Source organism: Aythya ferina (genome assembly GCF_964211825.1).
Source record: "Aythya ferina genome assembly, chromosome: 20".
Lineage (NCBI taxonomy): Eukaryota > Metazoa > Chordata > Aves > Anseriformes > Anatidae > Aythya > Aythya ferina.
In genome coordinates, this window is record NC_140318.1 from 3,765,004 (window position 1) to 3,779,163 (window position 14,160).

Genomic DNA, 14,160 nt, shown 5'->3' on the forward strand with positions numbered 1-14,160 from the left:
GTGGGGTCTGGCTTGGAGCTGAGGGCCCCGGCTCTGTGGGCATGGCTATGCAAAGACACCGCTGGAGCTGCGCCTGCTCAGGCTCCCTCCCCTCCGTAGGGAACGGGCACAAACCATCCCACTGCCATCGCTGTTCAGGCATCGTTTGGGGTCAGCCTTGCCCCCCTGCGCTCCCCATCTCCTCCTCCTCTGCTTTGCTGGCCTCAGCGGGGGCGAGGTGGCCGCCGGGGTTGCTGCTGCTGCGTGGTCAGAAACCAGAGCAGCCCCCAGCGAGGAGCTTTCCCCACCAGGCAGCACGATCCCAGCTCTTTCAGGGCGGCATCCCCGGAGCGAAGGCAGCGTGGGGGCGAGCACACGGCTCTGCACGCCTTGTGCTACCTGTGCTGGAAATAAAAGGCGTAAAGTAGCCCAGGACAGCGGCTTGTACCTGGAAAAAACAACAAAAAAAGCTATTTTCCCCTCTTATCGCCTGCTGGTGCTGCTGTGCTGGACCTCAGGCAGCAGGAACCACGCTCCCAGTGCCACCAGCAGCAGAGGAATGAATGGGGCCAGGATCCGGAGCGGGGCCAGCATCACCTGGGGGGGCAGAAGTGGCTGGTGCCGGGTTTGAGCAGAGCTGTGTCCATTTGTCTTGGTCCCTCCTCCTTGCGAAGGTTCTCCGAGGAGCTCAGGGAGGCAGAGCAGGAGGAGAGGCTGGGTTGGGCAGGGAGATGCGGGTCCCTGCAGAGCTGGAGCCAAACTTTCTGTCCTGGCTGTGGTGTGGCTTGGTCCTGGGCTGGCAGCTTGGGGGGACAGGGCCAGGACCTCCTGAGCTGCCCGGAACAACTTTATAAAGGCACATTTGAAATGAAAATGACAGACTCCAGCCTCGTTTTACTGCCAAGCTGTTACTAGGATGTGTGCGCATCACCTCGGCTCTCCGAAGGGATCCACTCCGGGAGCGGGGCAGGAGATCTGCGTGTCCGCAGGGCCCGGGGGGTGCTGGAGCAGAGCCCCCAGGCTCCTCCATCGGTGTCCCTTCGCCTCGCCGCGTGGCTTTTTGGCAAGTGTCCCCCTGCTTTAGAGGCTGCATGGGGGCTGAGCTAAAGCCGGGGGGTCCCAAAGCTGCCCAAGGGATGGGAACGCGTCTCTCCCGGTGATCTTAGGGGATTGGGGCTGCACGTAGAAGGACGGGTGGAAACGCCGACATCCATCCATGCTCTAGATGCTGGGAGGGACACCAAGAAGCTGAAATTCAGCACCAAAAATGGGTGGGGAGGTGCTCCCTTCCCCTGCCCCCCCAGGGACGGTGTCCCTGGGCTTGGGACCCTCCGAGGAGGTGGGACGGGGCTCACGGAGAGCTTTTGCTTGCACGACTCTGCACTTTTATCCTGCCAGGGCTTTTGGGACTTCAAGCAGCTAATTTTTGAGTCTCACCCACCGCTCGGGACGCGTCCCCGTAGCATGGCACCCGGTCTCTCACCTTCCTCCACCTCCCCCGGTGCCGCTGGCCCTTGGGGGCTCTGCTCCTGTCCCGCTGGGTCCGCGCATGCAGCAGCAGCACCCGGGGCTGCTCCGTGCCCAGAGCAGCTCCCCACCTCTGCCGACCTCGTGGTTTTAATTAAAGTCTCTGTGTTTTGCACCGGTGCCTGTGTTGGTCTCTCTTGGGTCTGGGATCTGCTCCCGCTGCGGGGTGTTTGCTGCTGGCCACAGCCTTGGGCAGGTGCTGTGCAGAGGCATTTGTCGTGTTTGTTGGTATCTTGCATGTTCTTTGCGCCCTTGCTAGCCTCTTTTTTTCCGTCTTACAGTGTTTTATTACTTATTTAATTTCTGTGCTATGCCTCCCCCCTTTCCCAGCTTGGGTTTGGCAGGTGGGCGATGTGCGCCGCCTGCTCCCAAGCCAGCAAATTCTTCTTGAAGATCAGAGCCTCTCGTGACCAAAGGACGTCTGAGCCTTGTTCCTGAGGCTGCCTGGGAACGGGAACCCTTTTTCTTCAGATGTTTTTTCCCGTCCTGCTGCAGGTGCTGACTCAGGACTTCCAGCGGCGGGTGAGCTCGGCGGCGTTGTTGGATTTATGCAGAAAATTTCACCTGGGTCTGCTGGGGAGCGGCCGGAGCTGGTGTAGATGTGCCGAGCAAAGGCTGCTTTCCTTATTACCCTTTTATCCTCTCCATCAACGCAGGCCAAGTGTGTGAGCGGGCTGCTAAAAGTGGCAGCAGCGTGGAGGGACGGAGGGCGGGCAGAAAACATCATCGTGGACCCCAAATCTTTTCCTTGAAGGCGCTCGGGTTCGTCTTGAACCCATCCCTCGGTGAGCGCGACAGCCACGCGGTGGCTTCCTCCCCATCGTCCCACTCAGCCCGCTGGCCGAGCCGGGTTTTTTAATCCGGATTTCAGAGCTGGATCCTTTGGGGCAGCAGGACGTGGGCCGTTCGGTGAGAGGTTTCTGCTCAGCAGCTGTCGCCCCGCCGTGGGGCGCGTTTCGCCCCTCGCCACCAGCCTCCCCCCGGCTCTTTGCAGCCCTCTTTTATAAATGACCGCTCGTGACAGCCCCTAATAAACGAGGTAAGAGTTAAGAGAAGCAGCCTCGTGCGGTGATAGTAGGAAAAAGGATAAAAAAATAGAAGTGTTTCATTCCATTGTTGCTGTGTTAGCTTGTCCCTGGCGTGCGGCTTGCTTCCACGGTGTAGCGCTGGGCTCCTGCTATTAAATAAACAAAGAGACGTCCCCGCTGCAGGACCGGTGTTTGTTGAGCAGCAAAACCCGAGCTGGTGGCCTCGAGGACGAGCTTCACGCCCCGAGGAGGTGGTGGTGGATCTCAGGACGGGGCTGGGGTGTGCAGAAGCCACTGGTTCCACCTGGGTGAAAATGGGGTCCTGGTGCACCCCGAAACCGTGAGAGAGAGGGGATGGAGAGGGGAGATGGGAGCGAGGAGGGAGTGGTGATGAAGGTGCCACCAGGTCCCTGCAGCCGTGCTGACCTCCTCTGGTCCTGCGAGAGGCAGAAATGGGTGGGAAAAGGCGGAATTGGTGGCTGTGATAACCGCTAATAAAACCTCACCTCACCCCTGCCAACTTTCTGCAATGGAGAAGCTCACAGGGCTCTCGGTGCTGCTTCAGGAAGGATTCTCCATGCCCAGATGTAGAATTCAACGGGGCTTTTGGGAGTCACTTGGTGCTCTAATAGCCGAAGAAGAGGTCTTTGTCCTCTAACGGGTCGGATACAGCCTCCCCTTCGGGGGCGAGCACCCTTCCCGTTGACTCCCCGGCTGTCCTGGGGCAGACGCGGATTTCTCCGGGCGCGGAGCTTGCAGCTGGGGAGATCCAAACCAGAACAAGGCCCCCTGCAGCTCAGCGGGGTTTAGCCCTCAGCTCGGAGGCTTCGGGGCTTGGAAAAGGCTTTTGAGGGGGTGGAGTGGGCGCTTCTGCTAGCTATAAAAAGCCCGGGCTCGGGATCCTATAATGGGAGGAAGGAGAGAAAGCAGGGGACCGGTTTCTTCCCAGGTCTTGTTTCTGAGACACCTGGGAGGGAGAAATCCAAGCAGCCCGCGCTGCACGAGTCAAGATACCTGAATTATCTATGTTGACATGAATTCCTCCTGGTTTTATGAAAGGTTTTAGGCACAGCTCTTCTGCAGCCTCCGTGTAGACACAACACTTGGGGTTTCACCCCGAAGAGGTGACGCTGCGGGAGGAAACCAGTGCGTAAAGGAGCAAAACTTCCAATATTGCTGAGCATCCACACGTCCTGCGACGGTGACAAACTCTGTAAAATCGCCTGGTGGGGTGGTGAGGGAGAAATTCCAGCCAGGTGTTCAGTTATGGGTTGTGTTCAGTTATGGGTTATATTCCTTTACGGGGTGCTGGCTGATCACCGAAAGCGGCCGTTCCGCAAAGCGCCTCCCTTTCTCCGTGCGCAGAGCGTGTGCCTTTAAAAATATTAGTTTAGGTATTACATCTCCCCTTTGAACAAATTCCCTTGTAGGCAAGAATAAAACTTACAAAAAGGCTGTTACAGAGATCATCAGCTCTCTATTAGATAGCTTGGAATATGCTCCACTAGCAGCGGAGTTTAGTCTTCTCCAAATTACTGGAGAGGATTTGCCTGTATCTTGCTGATCCATCCACATTTTAATTTCCTCTGCACGGATACATATTGCAGGATGCTGGAAATCCCCAAGCCCACTGGAGCTGCAAGACTGGATGTTTCATCCTGTAACACCAATAAAATGTTAATGCATACTAATAGCAACAGCAAAGGGGTTTATGGAGCGAGCTTGGAAGTATTTTATAATTGCCAGGGTATCCGTGTCACGGAGAATTTGGGGTTAGAGTTGTCAAGTGGCGCACTTTGTCAACGCAGGAAGAGAAAACCCCCTCGAATACACCTCAAACCCGCTAATTTTTATAATTAAAGGGGGAAGAAGGGAGAGGGCTCCCTGGGGGGAGAGTAAAGCACAAACTGCATATCCATGAGAGCTGCGCGGGGTCCTGCTGGATGGAGACGCTGCGTGTTGGGTTTCCAGCTCTGCCACAGCCCCCCCGTGCCCTACCCGCGCGCGCTGCCTCTGTTTCCCACCCGTGCACCAGGAATCAAAGCAGGTCCCGCTGCCTGAACCCAGCAAACCCAGGCAGGAGGTGACATAAAAACATGAAATGTTACACGAGATGCTGCTGCGGTATCTCTTGGCTTCCCTGCACGCCGCTCTGCCCGGCCGGAGCATCTCCCGACCCCCAGCACCTCCTTGCCCCCGGTGCTGCTCCTTGGGCTGCGCCTGCTCCAAAACCTGGGGATTTTCCAGAGTTGACAGCTCCCGAGCCAAGCTTTAAGCCCGTGGCGGTGCCTAAAGCAGCAGGCAGGGCTGTTTTAGAGGGGGGCTGTTTCTGATGTTCTTGGTGGCACCGAGCCCTGCAGCCTTCTTGGGGGGACTCCCCGGGCACTGCCTCGTCCCTGCACGGGGTCATCCCGCACCCCAGCTCCCTCTTAGGGGTGAGTTCCCCCGAATGCCCCATACCCCGAGCAAGGGGGGAGCAAAGCCTGGAGCAGCACGGGGCACCGGGTGGCTGGGCGAGGAGGAGGAGGTTGTGCAGAAAATTGTTGGGGAGCTTGGGAATGGGAGATTTTGTGAGCAAACCGGAGCCTCTGAGCAGGACTTCCCCCTGCTTCAAAACTCCCTTTGCATCGATGTCCACTTTTAGTTTGTAAAACCTGGGGAAACAGGGGAAAAAATCAACGTCTTGTCACGTGTTTCTATGCAAAAGCCTCACTGCAGGGAGGAAAAGGGGGGAAAACGGGGCTTTGCTGGAAGTTTAAAAAAAAAAAAAAGCCCCCAAAAGGAGACTGTGGAAATATTCATGGAGCAAAGGCAGCCGTGCCTGGCCCTACAGCACGGGGCTGCTGCTGCCCTGTGGGGCCACAACACAACCACTGGAGCTCGGCCCCATCCTCTGCTGGCAACCAGGACAGGCACCGAGGAGGGCAGATAAGCCAAAAGCTGGTGGGCTTTGCTTGGCCAAGCCGTTGTAGCCCTGGTTTGGGAGGGCAGCAGCTGGGTTTTGTTGTTTCCTCGCCTGTGGGGGCAGCAGCTCCTTTTTTTGGAGACCCCTTGTTGGGTTTTGCTTGGGGGGGGGGGGTCTGTGCGCCTCTACTCGCTGCGGGATGTGCTCCGTGCGTCTGCCCGGTGCTGCCGAAACCCCAAAGCTGGTGGCTGCCAGGTGCTCAGGGTTTTGCTTCTCCTGCTTTCTGTGTGTCGGTGATGGCTGCTCTGTGCTCGGTGCCTTTCCTCCAGTTCCCCCAGCGCGTTGTTTGCTGGTGGAGGCAGTGGACGGGGGCTGCTGTCACACGCCAGCCCCCCGTTAACTTCCACGGTGAATCCGGGGCAGGCTGAGCGCGAGGAGCAGCGTTAATCATCAGACCCATAAGCAGGAGATAGAAAGGCCAAATGTGAATAATTACCGCTCGGATGCTAATTACCTGGGCTGAGACCAACCCCAACATACTAAACACGCTGCCGACAGGAGCAGCCTCTGGTCCGCGTCGCTGTGTCCCCCGTAGCTCTCGCGCTGTTATCTCCGCATGGGAGAAGTTCAAACAGCTGCGAACACGTGCGGGTCCCCAAACGCGCTCCTGCTCATTCGTAGTTGAGCTGGGGAGATGGCAGGAGCTCGTCAGAGCTGATGGATCCTGCTCTGGGATCCGCAGAGTACAGGAGCCGCTCTTCCCGGTGCCGAGGGAGCCCTTGGGTGCGCGGCGGCGTCCCCCTGGGCATGGGCTCTTTGCAGCCCAGCGGCACGAGGACGCGGCTGGGCTGTCAGCTCCCGAGCTCAGAGCGATGCGTGGAATTGTAGCGAGCCCTCCAAACACCGAGGGGTGTTGCTGCCTCTTGCTGGGAGCGATGCAGCCCCGAACAAAGTGGGCAGGGGGGGAGGAAAGCGGGTGGGTGCTGAGCTTGCACGCCGGGGAGGCAGCACCAGCCCCAATACTGGAGCAGCATCTCCCCCAGTGCGGGGTGGCTCGTGCCCCGAACCAAGGGGGTTCAGCGCAGTGACACGGAGGGGGCCCCGAGGACGGGATCTGCCCTTGGAGAACGTTTTGTTATGTTGTGGCTGAGCGCAGGCTCTGGGCTGAGGAGTTCCCCTGCTCCCCTTGCACCTCCTGTGGCTCTGCCCCAGCCCCGCTCCATCCTCAGGGCCCCTCCAGAGCTGCTGCCGCCCCCGGGGCTGCCAGGCGCAAAATTGGTGATGCCCCTTCACCAAGGCGCACGAATGGCTGCAAGGATAAAAAACACGAAAGGATTTTGGGGATAGAACAGCAGCAATGAGGTGGGGCAGCCCAGTGTGACTCTGGAGAGCAGGTTTGGGACGCAGAGTGGGGTTGGAGGGGTCCCTTGTGTGAGGTTCCCCCAAATTGGGGGTGCTCCAACCCATCTGCTCAGCATCTCGCCCCCAGGGCCCTGCGCTGCCCTGCGGGTGCTCCTGGGGCTCGGGAGGGGTGAAAATATTTTTTTTTGTGCCTGGGAGGCGAGGAGCGTGCGTGCGCGAGCGCCAGGACGGGCTTGTGCTGGGGGTGCAACCTTCCCCTGTCACCTCCCTTCTAGCCTGAATGCTTCTGCCATCATGATTAATTTATCAGGTACTTATGAATATGCAGATGAGGCGCTGGTTTCCAGGCTCTGCTTTCAGGAGAGGCTGCGTGTGATGGGCTCGCTGCCGCCTTCAGAAGAGAAATGTCATGTACCGGGGCTGAAAATAAAGAAATAACCGAGAGCGCCCGGGTCTCAGCGACCCCACGGAGCTGCGGGATCCGCTCGCTCCTCGCTTCCAGGGGGGGTTTATCCGTGTCCCCCCCCCTCCACACACACACCCCGTGTGGTTACCTGCGAGGTTTTTGTCCCTTTTGGGCTTTGAAAGCTTAACGGGAGCCCCCCGAAACTTCCCCCCGGGAGTGGTGCCGAGGGCTGGCTGCCCCCGGGGAGGGGATGTTTGGAGAGGGGGGTGCGCATGGGGGGGTCCCATGGGGATGGGGGGGGCTCCAGGTGATCGCAGCACCTGGAAGCCACGGTGCGGGTTGGGACCAAGCTGCCGGTGCTGCGTCCTGGGGTTTTTGGGGTTGCGGGGTGCAGCAGGGCATGGGGGGGATTTTGGGGAGGAGTTTTTTTTTTGGGGGGGGGGGCTTCGGGCTTTGGCACCTCTGATCTGTAGGGGGGGGGTCTGCAGGAGCAGCCGGCTGCTGAAACTTCCCCCAGGCGCTGCCTGCAGCCCCCCGGGTTCCCCAGTGGTGAGGGCAGGCAGCAGCTTTTTTGGGGGGGGGGCGAGCGAGACCCCGGGCTGCCAAGCACAAGGAGAGGGCTTCTGCCCCCCCCCCCCCCCCCCGGGATAGGGGAGAACCCCCCCACCCCCTTAAAGCATCCGACCCCTGGGTGCTGCAGGAGCGCTGGGCTGGACGAGGGGGTTCTTGGTGAATTTTAAATTGATGAATTTTAATTTGGGGGGGGGGACGGGGACGCCCCCTGCCCCGAGCTGGGGTCGGGGCCGCCCCCCCCAGGCACTGCGGGGCCCGCAGCGGGCACCAGGGGGCGCCGTGGGCGCGGAGCGGCGGCCGTGGGGGGGCTGGGGGGGGGGCGAGGGGTGCGGGGGGGGTTTTGGGGCGCGCTCCGGCTCGGCTCTGAGCTGGGGGGGGGGCAGCGGCCGCGACCCCGCTGCCTCCTTCCGAGGGCCCCCCCCCTATTATCCACCCCCCCCCAGCATCCGATTTTTGGCAGCCCCAAAAATCGGGGGGGGGGGGGGGGATGAGCGGTGTTGGGGAGCTGGGGGGGTGTCCTGGGGGGCTGTGGGGGGGGGGTCGCAGCAGCTGTCGGGTTTTTAATTTTTTTTATTTTATTATTTTTTTTTAAATAATTATTTCTAAAATCAGAATTCTGAAATGAATTCGCGCGTCCCGAGGTGAGGCCGGAGGTGGGTCGGGAGCGCCCGTCGCGTTCATTCATTCGGTTTAGGGGAGGGGAGGGAAGGAAAGGAGAGAGAGAGGAGAGAGGAAAAAAAAAAAAAAAAAGCACACAAAAAGAGAGGAAAAAAGGGAAAAAAAAAAAAAAAAAAACCCACACGCACCACCAAGTGGCACAGCGCGGTGATAACAAACTCCAACTTAAAAAAACTTCCCGAGCGCACCGGGGGACGCGGGGAGCGCGCAGGAGCTGCCCCGGGGGGGGAACGAAGGGGACCGGGGGGGGCAGCCTCGGTGTCCCCCCCCTCCCCAGGGGCTCTGAGCAGCCCCCCGAAAGCCCAGGGGAGGGTTTGTGCCTCCTGCCGGGGGGGGGGAGTGAGGGGGAAGCCGAGGGTCCTGGGGAGGGGGGGACAAAGGGGGCTGTGGGGTTTGGGGGGGCCGCTGTGGGGTTTGGGGGGGTCGGAGGCCCGGGGGGGTCGGGAGTGAGGCTGCGGTGAGGAGGAAAGCGAGGGCACAGCAACTTTATAATCGACTTTTTATTAAGATTATAAATTTAAACAAATCTGAACAGTTTTACCCGGTGATATACAATTCCATATGCACAAAAATACAGGCTTACAAACAAAGAAAAAGGAGGAAAAAAAAAAAAAACAAAAACACAACAACAACAAAAAAAAAGAAAGAGAACGAACCCCAACAGACCGTTTGGCAAAGCATCCTCAGTTACACACAGTGCTGGTACCGGGGAGTTGGGAGGGGGCAGGCTGCAAGGAAACAAAATGAAAAAAAAAAAAAGAAAAAAAATAATAAACAAGGGGAGGGGGAGAGCAGAAAACCCACCTTTTTACAACAAAAGGTTTTTCTTAAAAAAAAAAAAAATAATAATCCCAAAAACACAAAACCAAGAGACTCTACAGGAGACAGATCTCTTCACAAGCCCGAACAATGCTGGTTCTGGGGGGGGGGGGGCGAAGGCTGAAACTTCAGGAGGGGGCAGCGGGGCTGGGGCACCTGGGGCAGCGGCCGGGACCCCCCCAGCACCCCCAGCAGCAGCCCCACCGCGACCCCTCGCACGCGTTTCTGCCGGGAGGAAAAGTTCAATTTTCCTTTTTTTTTTTTTGTTTAATTATTTTTCTCCCCCCACCCCAGGATAAAGAAACGCACAAAAGCGACCCGGGGTTTGTGGGGGGGGGGGGGGGGGGGGGGGGGGGGGGCACCCCGGTCTCACGTGGCTCTGCCAGCACCGGCCCCCGGCGACCCCCGAGCCCCCCGAGCGGCGCGGACACAAAGAGGATTATTTAACCGGGTGCTTTCGGCGCTGGGGTTGTGTTGTTGTTGGTTTGTTTGCGTTTTGTTTGCTTTGTTTTTTCTTTTTTTTTCTTTTTTTTTTTTTTCTCTCCCCTCCTCTCTCTCTCTCTCATCTCTGCAAAAATAAAGTCCCAAGATCTCAGCTTTTTTTCCTTTATTGTACAATTTATAAAACACTAGCGTGGCTCTGCCCTCCCGCCCCCCCCCACCCCTCTCCATTGCGCACCCCTCGGCACCCCCCTCGCCCCCCCACTCCCCTCGCCCCCAACCTTCTTCTCATCCCCCCCCCCTTTTCCCTCCCCGCCTTTGTTTCTGGGTCCCCCCCCTCGAGAGTCCCTCGGCTCCGCGCCCCCCACCCCAGCCCCTCGGTGGTGTTTTCCCCCCCCTCCCTTCCCCTCCCCTCGCCGGCTCCCCGCTCCTCTCTAAAACGCGACGATGGCCCGAGTCCAGGCTCCCAGGCTCGCCAGCGCCTGCTTGCTGCACAGCTGCCCGTTGAGGGGCTGCTCCGAGTCCGCCTGCTGCCGGCTCACCAGCCCCGTGAAACCGGAGCCGAAGATGGAGATCAAGTTGGAGATGTTGTTAGAGTCCTGCGGGTGCTCGGCGCTGTACTCCTCGAAGCGGGCGCGCTTGGTGCACGGGGCGAAGGGGGGGCCGCCCGCCACCCCGCCTCCCCCCGGCTCCCCTTCCTCCACCCCCTCCTCTTCTTCTTCCTCCTGCCCCGGGTAATACTTGCGCTTGGTGCCCGGTGCGGGCGGCGGGGAGGCGAGCCCCGCTGCCGGCTGGCAGCAGCAGGGGCACTGCGAGCAGCAGTCCTGGTGCAAGTACCCGTTCTCCACCGTGGTCACGACGTGAGTGTCCAAATCCAGCACCGTGGTGCGGCTGCTACAGTGCGGCGCCCCGAAGTCACAGCCGGCGGCGTACAGCAGCCCCGGGGGCGAACCGGGACCGGGAGCGGTGGAAGAAGCCCGGTAGAAAGCCGGGGACGAGTCTCTGCAAGGCGCTCGCTGCTGCTGCAGCTCGGGGGGAGCCGCGCACACGGGCACCTCCAGCAGCTCCGCGCCGCCCCGCACGGCCGAGCAGCTCCGCGCCTCGCGGTCCTGAGCGTCGGGGGGCAGCGGGAGCGCCCCCAGCTCCGGTGGGGCGGCGGCGGAGGCGGCGGGGGGCGGCGGGCAGGCGGGCATGGCGAGGAGCGGGGCGCCGTCGGGGTAGTGCTGCTGGCGGCGGTAGAGCTCGGCGTAGCGCTCGCTCAGGTAGAGCTGCCGGGCGTTGCGGAGCACATAGGAGACGAGCAGGTTCTTGTGGAGCTTGATGCCGCCTCGCTGCGTGCGGGAGCTGTGGATCTTCCGCAGGGAAATACTGATCAAACTCTGCGCATCGAGGGTGCACTCCATCCTCCTCCGGCCCCTCAGCATCTGCTCTCGCCACCCGCGCAGCCAGGCAGCCCGGGCCGCATCCACACGGCAAGCCGGGAAGGGTGCGGAGGGTTGCAAAAAAGGAGGATAATAAAAAAAAAAAAAAAAAAAAAAAAGAAAAAAAAGGCGGATTGGAGGGGAGGGAAAGGGGGAAGGTGGGGGGGGGGGGAGGGAAATAGAAGGGGAAGGGGAAGGGGGGAGGGAAAAAAAAAAAAAAAAAAAAGGGGAAGGGGACAGCAGAGCTCGAGGTCGCTGGAGAGCGGAGGGGGGGGGAATAGAGAGGGCTGTCTTCAGGGGGCGGCCAGCGGCGGGAGCGGAGCGGGCATCGCCGTGCGCGCCGGTGGCTCCCGCTGCTGCTGCTGCTGCCGCCGCCGCTGCCGCCGCGCTCCGAGCAGGCACGGCGCGTGCAGGCAGCGCCACCAGCGCCGCGCGCGCCCCCGCCCTCCCCGCGCACCGCCCCCGCGCGCGCGCCCGCCCCGCCCCCTTCGCCCCGCCCCTCCCCGCCCTCCTTCTCCCTCCTCCCCTTCTCCTCCTCCTCCTCCCCCCCCCCCGGCCCGTACCTGTCGCGCAGCGGCACTGAGCGCCCGCCCGCCCAGCCCCCGCCTTTTATAGCGCGGCGCCGGCCGCGCCCCGCCCCCTCCCGGGGCGAGCGGCCAACGGGAAGGCGGCGTGAGGCTTGACGGGCGGCAGGGGGAGCCAATGGGAGGGAGGCGGGCGCTTGGCGCCGTTCAAACGCTGACAGGGGCGGCGGGGCCGGGGCTGAGGGGAGCCCGGGGTGGGCGCCCCGGTGCGGGATCTGCGGCCCCCTCCGCCGCCTCCCCGTCGCCCAAGGGCGGCTGTTTGAGCCCCCCCCGCACCCGTGGGGCTCAGCCCCGGCACCCCCGGTTCCCAACCGAGCCCCGACGTTGTTCTCACAGTGGCATCTCCAAACACACAAACCCCGGGGGCACCGGGACCCCCCCCCTCAGCACCCCCGACCCCCTCCCGGTACCGGTCCCTGCACCCCCGACCCCCCCCGGTACCGTCCCCTCACCCCGAAGCCTCCCCAGGTCTCCAGGCTCAGCCCCACGCCCCCCTTTGCACGCCCCTTCCCCTCCTGGGAGCGGGGCTGCGCGTGGGTTACTGCTTAGGAAGAGCTCCAATCCCGTCGCTTTTCACCCCAAAATCGGGACCGGGGGGTGGCTGGGGGTTGTTGCTAATCAGGGTCTGCTAATTAAGGGCTCCCATCCTGCCCTGGTGCACGTGGCAGCCTTGGTTTTGCCTGGCCCCTGCTCCGATGGGTGTATGGGGTGGATATTTGGGGTAGGGGTATTTAGGGTCGGGGTTTTTGGGGGTTAAGGGGGGTGTCCCTGAGCTGGCTGCTGTAGGATCCGGCCACCCAGGGACCCCCCAAGAGGTAGCAGTACGTGGGGAAGGCAGTCCTGGCATGGAGGAGTTGCCCTTGGCCAGGAGGTAGGAGCTGGTGTGGATGTATGGCAGGGGGTGCTTGGGGAGGGGGCTGCCACATTGGGGTGGGAGAAGGGCTGTGGGGAGCGCTGGGGGTTCCCCCTTTGCTTCCTGGGGTAGGGTGGGCAATGGTTTTTGCATTGGGGTATGGAAAAGTTGGTGCTGGAGCGCGTACCTGAGCGGTGATCCCCCCGATCCTGCAGTGTGTTGGGTGGAAAAATCCCCAAGCCCACTAGAGCAGCCCAGTCCCCCGAATTTAGGGGTGCTGGTGGGCACTGGGGTGCCCTCCCTGGTCTGCTGGGTATTGGGGGCACCCTGTAATGGCTGGATCTGTAGGGGCTGGGCTGGGCTCTGCTGGCTCGGTTCTCCTGCATCCTCCCGTGGGGCTGGTGGGCTTCATCCATGGGTAGGGGAGCAAGCCCACCACCATGGGGGATTTTCTCCCTGTGGAGGGGTCTGTGGGACCCCAGCTGGGCTGGGGCAGCTCGTTGTTCCCTGAGAGGCAACTGGTGTAAATCCTTGCTCGTGGAGCACCTGCCTTCATCGTGTGCCCTCAGCTGTGCAAATGGGGGTGAATGACGCTGAGGGTTACCGAGCTCTTGTAGGATCCTCTTGCTGCGCTTTCCTCGTCTGCAAAATGGAAACTAATCACAGCCCTGTCCAGAGGGGGCTGATAAAGGCAGTGGGTTTGGGTGGTGTTTTGGTGTGGGATTGCATCTTTCTCTCTTCCCCCAGTCTCCTTCCCTTGCAGACCCTCCTTGCCGCAGGTCGCCCTTCCCAAGGCTGTGCTGCAGCTGCGGGAGGTGATGCGGTGGAGCAGGGCTGGCTCTTGGGGCAAATTGTGCTGAGTTCTTGCTGCTTTCGTGTCTGGATTATGGTTTGCTCCCACTCAGAGGGACCAAAGGCTCTGTCCCTGCTGGTGTTGGTGCCCGCGGGCTGAGCCCTGGCTGCAGCTCTGCAGACCCCCCCTTGCTGCAGGGAAGCAGTGAGTGCTGCTGCTGCCGGCCCGTGCAGGCAGTGCTTGTGCCTTACCCAGCTCACGTTTGCTGCTCTCTGGACCATCTCAAGCTGTAAAACTCCAGCCCTGGTGGTCCAGGCTGAGAGCCTGGATCGCTTGTCGGCCGGCTGCTGCGGGGTGGCTCGGGCAGCGTGCACGGTGCCAGCCACAAAACATTGTCCTGGCAAGTGTCCTCTGCCTCGAGCTCCTGCTCGCCATCCTGCATTGGCTCGGAAAGCAGCGTGGCCTCGGGACACTGCCTGGCACTGGCCCTCCTTGTTTAAATTATCCCGTGGCCCCGGTGGCCAAAGGTTGTGGCTTTACCCAAAGGGTCAGGTGGACTTTGCAGGGCTCTGCGTGCAGTGGTGCTGCATTTATTGGGGTGCAGGGGGTGCTGCATCCTCGGGGCTGTTTGGGTGCTGTGGGACACCCTGGTGCAGGAAATGCTGCTGCTGGCTCCCAGAGAAGTGCCCTCTGCTGTAGCTGCCTGCAGAGCCTCGTGGCACCAAGAAAACCCAAGAGCACAGTAGGAGCCTCTGGGAGACGACGACGTAAATAAGATTCCGCTCTGGGTA

The 14,160-nt window shown here is 61.0% G+C and overlaps 1 protein-coding gene across 1 annotated transcript; it reads right to left on the minus strand.

The window, feature by feature from the left end:
* Positions 1-10,124: 10,124 nt before the first annotated feature.
* Positions 10,125-11,583, minus strand: IER5L (immediate early response 5 like). The gene has a single exon (XM_084493937.1). The coding sequence runs from the start codon at positions 11,140-11,142 to the stop codon at positions 10,153-10,155; it is 990 nt and encodes a 329-aa protein (XP_084350063.1). The 5' UTR covers positions 11,143-11,583; the 3' UTR covers positions 10,125-10,152.
* Between the last annotated feature and the right edge of the window lie 2,577 nt (positions 11,584-14,160).

Excerpts from the sequence above, each read along its gene's own strand:
- IER5L (XM_084493937.1), bottom strand. The coding sequence starts at position 11,142 with ATGCTGAGGGGCCGGAGGAGGATGGAGTGCACCCTCGATGCGCAGAGT.